Source organism: Balaenoptera borealis, assembly GCF_965194805.1.
Source record: "Balaenoptera borealis genome assembly, chromosome: 20".
NCBI lineage: Eukaryota > Metazoa > Chordata > Mammalia > Artiodactyla > Balaenopteridae > Balaenoptera > Balaenoptera borealis.
This window is the reverse complement of record NC_138879.1, coordinates 2,142,159-2,149,138: the sequence shown is the minus strand read 5'-3', so window position 1 is coordinate 2,149,138 and position 6,980 is coordinate 2,142,159. Positions and strand designations below refer to the sequence as shown.

General features: G+C 52.7%; 1 protein-coding gene across 5 annotated transcripts in view; it reads left to right on the top strand.

Moving 5' to 3' along the window:
* The first annotated feature begins 474 nt into the window (after positions 1–474).
* FAM20A (FAM20A golgi associated secretory pathway pseudokinase) overlaps positions 475–6,980 on the top strand; it is a 51,768-nt gene continuing 45,262 nt past the window's right edge. The window contains exon 1 of one of the 5 annotated variants that reach the window (XR_014238126.1): positions 475–6,414. Coding sequence is in view for 1 of the 5 variants with exons in the window: in XM_082370438.1 (XP_082226564.1) it covers positions 5,363–6,414 (1,052 nt within the window). In the remaining 4 variants the exon portion in view is untranslated. The remainder of the gene's footprint in view (positions 6,415–6,980) is intronic. The other 4 variants (XR_014238125.1, XR_014238128.1, XR_014238127.1 and 1 more) reach the window with 4 other exon arrangements.

The following is a 6,980-nucleotide window of genomic DNA, read 5'->3' as shown; positions in this document are numbered from 1 at the left end:
TGGTTGAGAATCTGCCTGCCAATGCAGGGGACACAGGCTCGAGCCCTGGTCTGGGAAGATCCCACATGCCGCGGAGCAACTAGGCCCGTGAGCCACAACTACTGAGCCTGCGCGTCTGGAGCCTGTGCACCGCAACAAGAGAGGCCGCGATAGTGAGAGGCCCGCGCACCGCGATGAAGAGTGGCCCCCACTTGCCGCAGCTAGAGAAAGCCCTCGCACAGAAACGAAGACCCAACACAGCCAAAAATAAATAAATAAAAATTCTAAGTCTCTGCAAATTTTCCTAAGGACAAAGAGAAAATGAAGAAACACATATTCAAGGAAATCTACTAAAACTCATTAAGAACAGAAAGAGTCTATGACATTTAAACCAATACTCACCTCCTATGAACAAATATATGCCAATAAATTAGATCACTTAGATTAATGGAAAAATTCTTAGAAAAGATGCAAAGTACAAAAAAAAAAAACATACATGTTAACATACATCTTGTTAAAATATTCACATTAAGGATTATTATGCCTTCTTGGTGAACTGAGGTTTTTTTGTGGTCACCTTAGGGATTACAATCTATGAATGTAACATTTCTCAGTCTACTTAGCATTAATATTACCACTTCAAGGGGAGTATAGAACCCTTACCGGCTTTATAGGTTACTTTACCCTCCTCCTTTTATGTTTAGTGGTCACTAAGTCTGTAGATGTTGTAACTCCATCAGACATGCTTTCAACTATCATACATATTTTTTTTAATTTATGAGGAGAAAAAGAATCTATTATATTTTCCCAGATATTTAGCATTTCTGTTGCTCTTCCTTCACTCCCAACGTTCCAGGTTTCCCTTTGGTAGAATTTGTCTTCCATCTGAAAAACTGATTTAGCATTTCTATTAGAGCAAGCCTGCTGGCAATGAATTCTCTTAGTTTTTTTTATTCGTATTTCATCACCATTCATGAAGGATAATAATTCTAAGAGGGGATTTTGGAATTGTCTAACTTAAAGAACTCATTTTACATATGAGGAAAATGAAGCCCAGAGGCATCAGATAATTTGCCCCCGTGTCACCGAGCTGGTTATTGCCTGAGCCAGGATCGAGGTTCCTGCTTCCTGACTCCCAGCTCAGTGCTCTTACGTTGCCTCTATTATTTACTTTACACTGGAAATAAAGTCGTGCAAAAAGAGCTGGATTATTGTATGCTAGTACAAGAAAAAACTGTACAATTATCATTTTTTAGAACTGAGAAGGACCTCAGAGATGACATATCTGTGCTTTGTGTTTCAGGTGGGGAAACCGAGGCCCAGGGAAGGTAATTCAGCAAAGCCGTGACCTTTTATAGCAAGATCACACTTGTAAAAAGCAAGCACTGGGGTTGCTTGTTTATTTGTTTGTTTGTGTTCCCTAGTGGTGGTGATGGATTGCACTGGACCAAACTAACTTATACCCCTACTCACTCTTTCTCTCTCTCTCTCTCTCTCTCTCTCTCTCTCTCTCAACTTTACGACACAAGTCAGAACGCCAGCCCTGGGCAATGCATCCCAGCTGGACCGTTTGGAATCAAATCTATAACTCTGTTCTCATTAGCACTATCCTCTCAACCAATGATTCCCAAAGTTCAGCGTGTATCAGAATTGGACCTCAGTGTGTGCAGAACCGTATGAGCTGGTAAGAATCAGCTTATTGAAACTGCACATTCCTGGTCCCACTTCCAAAGACCCCGATTCACTAGATCTAGGGAGTGACCCTGGAATTTACCTTTTTACAAACACCCCAGGTAATTCAGATCCACAGGCTGCACTTTGAGAAATCTCTGGCCTGTGTTGAGGCACTATGTTTTGGTCATGAATAGAAAATTCTGGACTTTCTAGCTCAGAATAAGATAAGAGTGAGTCCAACACCAAATCAGTATCAGTTTTCTGAATCCCGCTCCATTCTGGATCTGCCATTGACAGTAGTCTAATTGCTTCCCTCCTCTCTCACTGGTTACTGAGACAGCAGGTAAAGGTAACCTTGTCCTCATACACATCTATACAGTAACAAAATCTCTTAGGGACACAGATGTCTGCAGTTAGCACAGTTATTTCATTATACGTCTCTTACCTATTGCCCTTTCAATAGGTCCATCAAGATTCCTAAGGTTTAGATATTCTAACTAAATATAATATTTAACATATTCTGGGGTCAGATCTTAAAAGTCCCGATTTTTTAAATTTTATTTTTATTTTTATTTTGGCCACGCCACACGGCATACGGGATCTTAGTTCCCTGACCAGGGATCCAACCCGTGCCCCCTGCAGTGGAAGCGTGGAGTCTTACCCACTGGACCACCAGGGAAGTCCCAAAAGTCCAGATTTTTTTAATACTCTTTTTTCAAACCACCTCCTGGATACCTGAGCACACACAGACCCACATATACAAGCATCATTTATTCCACAGGTGTTTGTTAATTTCAGCTCCATGCCTTCGATGTAAGAGTTCCTATGAAAGCAGGAAAAGGAGGGGGAGCAGGTCGGCCCCGTACTCGTGGAGTTAGCGCCTAGTGTAGAAAACCAACCACACAAACAAGAAACAACTAGTCGTGTTTTAAGGAACATATGAACATGTGCACAATAGAAATAAGAGTGCAACCTTCACAGATTGAAGAGCTCTTGTGTTTAAATGCTGACTGTTGTTTTCATGATTTAATTCCTGGAAATAGAGGGCTTGATATTTAGCTAGACTGAAAGGAAACACAAGTGCCCTTTGCGTTTGCTCCTCGTAATACCTGCCGTGGCTCAGATTCCCTCATCTGCCCAGGGTCCTCTGTCTTAATTGTCTCCTGGATACAGACAGATCTGGCTTCTCTAATAACCAGAAGAGATGCTTGAAGGGAGGAACCATGCCTTGTATTTCTTCTTCATCTCCTACATGGTCCCAAGTTGTTATTTTATTGTAACCAATAGTTCAGCCCCTCCGGGATACCAGGCTCTGTGTGAGAGGCTACAGCTGCAGAGGTATAGCCTGAGATCCCTGCCTCCAATGATATCCCTTCATTCCTTCCGCAAAAACTTCTCAAGCATTTCCCAAGCCAATAACCCTGTCCTCAGAGCCCCCAGTCCTTAGGTAACAGTCTCCGTCTACACTTTAGGAGGTCGTGCTCCAGCGAGGAAGGCAGACGTGCACTGGATTCGATTGCAAGGGCTGCTGTAACTAAGGGCCACAAGCTGGGTAGCTGAGACAATAGAAGTATATTGTCTCACAGTTCTGGAGGCCAGAGTCTAAGATCAAGGAGTTGGCAGGGTTGGTCTCCCCTGAGGGCTATGAAGGCACGTCTGCTCCATGCCTCTTACCTAACTGCTGGAGGTTTGCTAGCCGTCCTTGGCCTTCCCTGGCTCCTGGAAGCAACACCCTGATCTCTGACTTCACCCTCACGTGGAATTCTCCGTATGTGCATACGCCTCTGTGTCCAAAGTCCCCCTTTTTATAAGGACACCAGTCATACACTCTACTCCAGTATGACCTCATCTTAACTAATAGCATCTGCAACGGCCCTACTTCCAAATAAGGTCCCCTTCTGAGGTATTAAGAGCTAGGATTTTAACATATAAATTTGGGGGGGGGGGTACAAAATTCAAACCATAAAGCAAATAAACCACTAAACTCAACATGAGGGACACAGATGAGGCTGGTGAGGAAGCCAGGGCCCAAAACGTGGAGAGTCAGAGCAGAACCCGAAGGGAAAGGCTCATTTCTGGGAGAGAGAAGGAGAGATTTAGACAAACCCTGAGGACAGTGACCTCTGCCTGGTCAACTCTGCCTGTAGGGTTTCCACTCTCCCACCCCAACCTTATTCACACTTCATATCTGACTTCCACACGCGGTTTTGCCCTTGACCTTTGTAGGGCAGGGAGAACACGTTGAGACAGTCCCTACTTGAGTCAGGAATACTGCTTCCTGAATTGAGCTCCCACAAAAGAGTCTACTGAGCGAGCAGGACCCCGTGGGTGCGCGAGAAGTGAAGTCATAAGACGTGTGGTGGCTTCATGCCCACGTCCTCTGCCAGCCCAGAAACGCAGTCTAGTTATTACAGACGCAACACCAACCCACGCCTGACTTCTTCACCCTCTGGCATGGATGCCTAATTAGACACATCCGAAGCTGCAAAGTGTCTTAGAAACTGCAGACCAGTTCGAAATTAATTGCAGAGAAAAAGAAGAAGGTGGTTCAAAAAACCCCCTAAAAAATGCTGCCAGCACACCCAGCTGAGCGGAGCAGCTGGCAATAGTGTCATCTCGGACCTGCTCACTCGGACTAGGCATTTTAGGCCACTACATTGTGTTGCTGACGATGGTCCCTTTTTGGCATCTTCCTTTTCAGTACTTTTCTATTTTTGTCCCACTCGCCATCTCGAACCTGTCCCGGTGTACGACAGGAACCAGGAAGTAATCATACTCTGGCAAACACATCTTTCACACTTACCACGTGCTGTTCAAAGCAAGTTACAGGCTTTAAGTGGCTCAAGCCACACAATAACCCTGCGGGGTAGGTTCTATTACCATGTTCCCTTACAAATGATGGGCATGGCAAAGGCCACAAGGATCTCCCGCCGAACCACAGGAGCAAGAACTCTGGTCAGAACCCACAAGTCCAAGTGTGTCTGAGGGTTCTTGACTCCAGCAGGGAAGGACGGGGTTAAAGAACGGGGTCCCCAGACGCGGGAGGGAACCGCTGCTGCCTGGGCGGGCGGCTCAGGCGAAGATGCCTTTCGCTCCACATCCAGCAGGCGGGGGGTTTGGGTGAGCACTTCACCATCCCACCAGGTCATTAAACAGAGGAGCCCGGAGTTCAGGGCCAGACAACTGGCTCCCCCTCTTCCTCAACGGGAAAATGGAGTGGGGAAGTAGACGTGACCTCACAGGATATCGGGAGAAAGCCTGATTCATGTGGGCGGACCCGCCTTCACACCCAGCTCACCGCAAAAGTTCGGAGTGGGGTCATGGGGGCGGGGGTGGACGCCCCCCTCCTTCGCTGCAAGACAGATTTCCTCTCGGGAGAGTGCAGGCGCAGTTGGCACCAAACTCCCTCCAAACAGGAAGTCGCCAAGATGCTAGGTGGAACCGGTGCCTTCTTTTTAAAGGTCAAACTTTTTCCTTGGTTAAGCGGCTGTTTCCCGAGCGCCTACTACGTGCCAAGCACATGCACACGACATGTAGTCCTTATGGATCAAGTGGGCGCTCTGCGGGAAGATGCCAAGAGAGAAAAGACCACACACGCGCGCGCGCAGACACACACACACACACACACACACACACACACACACACACACCTGGCAAATCTTACAGGAGACAGGTTTTCCGGGAGCTGTCTTTTTTCTAGGAAATCAACATGAAAATCGAAGGTCTCGTGCACACACCGCGGGAGCCCCCTTCCCCGCACCGAGCGCCCGGCCTGAGCCGCGGGCAGGGCCAGCGGGGGTCCCGGGCGAGAGCGGAGGGCGCGCGCGCGGCGGGGCGGGTGACCAGGTGGACCGGCAGGGCCGGAAGAGGGCTCGGAGTTGGCGGGCGGGCGGGCGGCGCTGGAGGCAGGTGCCAGCGGGAGTGGGCGGGGGCGACCCGGCGTCACCCTCCTCCGGGGGCCGGGCGCGCACACCAGCTCGGCCCGCGGAGCCGGGGGCACGGGCGTCCCCGCCGCCCGCAGGAGGAGCCCGAGCGACCGCATCCTCCGGAGAGACACCCCGGGCTCCGCAGCCGCCCTCCCCCTCCTCCGAGAGGCGAGAGGCAAGCGCCGCCCGTCCCCGCGCCCCGAGCCTCCACCTGCCGCGGACTCCCGGGCGGCCGGGCGCGGGGCAGAGAAGGTGCGAGAAACAGGGGCCCGGGAGACAGCGGCCCCGGGGACCGCTCCGCGCGGAGAGGGGACGCCCTTCCACGCCGCCAGCCCCCGCGCGTCCGGCGCCCCGGCCCCGAGTTCAAGGGCCACCGCCCTCGGAGGGGGCTCTCCGCGCGGGGAGCGCCCCGGCCCCGCGGACCCCGGCCCGTCCCGGGGCTCCGGCGCCTCGCCCCCCCCACCCCCCGCGGCGGGGCCATGCCGGGGCTGCGCCGGGACCGCCTGCTGACCCTGCTGCTGCTGGGCGCGCTGCTGGCCGCCGACCTCTACTTCCACCTCGGGCCCCGGGTGCGGCGCCGGCTGCGGCCCCGGGAGCGCCCGCCCGGCTGCCCGTGCGCCCGCCGCGCCGCCCCCTCGGCCCCCCGGCCGGCCGCGCGCCACGTTCCCCCGGCCGAGCCGGACGGCGGCGGCCCCGGCTCCAAGCTGCGGGCCCTCTTCGCGCACCCGCTGTACAACGAGCCGGAGGAGCCGCCGCTGCTGGGGCCCGAGGACTCGCTCCTGGCCGGCCCCGAGGCGCTGCGCTATTACCGGAGGAAGGTGGCCCGCTGGAACAGGTGAGACCCCCGCGCCCCGGCGCCCGGCGCCCGGCCCCGAGCCGACCTCCGCGCGAGGAAGAGTTTCTGGGCAGCAGCGCCAGCAGGAGGTGCTCCCAGCTCCTCTCCCCGCGAGCCCCTGGGGGTCCATCCTGAGCCACTTCTGTTCCCCGGGCCATCTCCCCCCTCTTTCTCCTGGTCCTGATGTGGAAAGCCGCTGCCGGACTTCGGTTTTCCAGAATGAGGTTCCCCAAAAGAGCAACTCGAGAGAGAGCTGCTTCGAATCCGGCACCTACCTCTAGACCTGGGCGCCTTCCACGAACCGAGGCTACACCCGCAACCCGGCTCTTCCCCTTTGCTTATTCCTCTGCCCGGGGTCAGAGATCACGAGAGGTCAGCCGGGCAGAAAGTCAGTGGTCAGTTTCCTGAAATGGTCGCCACGCTGTGCTATTTACAACGTGGCTTGTCCCGTGAGTGTTACAACCTGCAGGCAGTTTTATTATCGTGGGGATTTGGGCACGGGGGAGATAAAAATCTACCTGGGAATTTTTTTAAATCCAAGGCAAAATAAAGAGGGAAAAAAATGC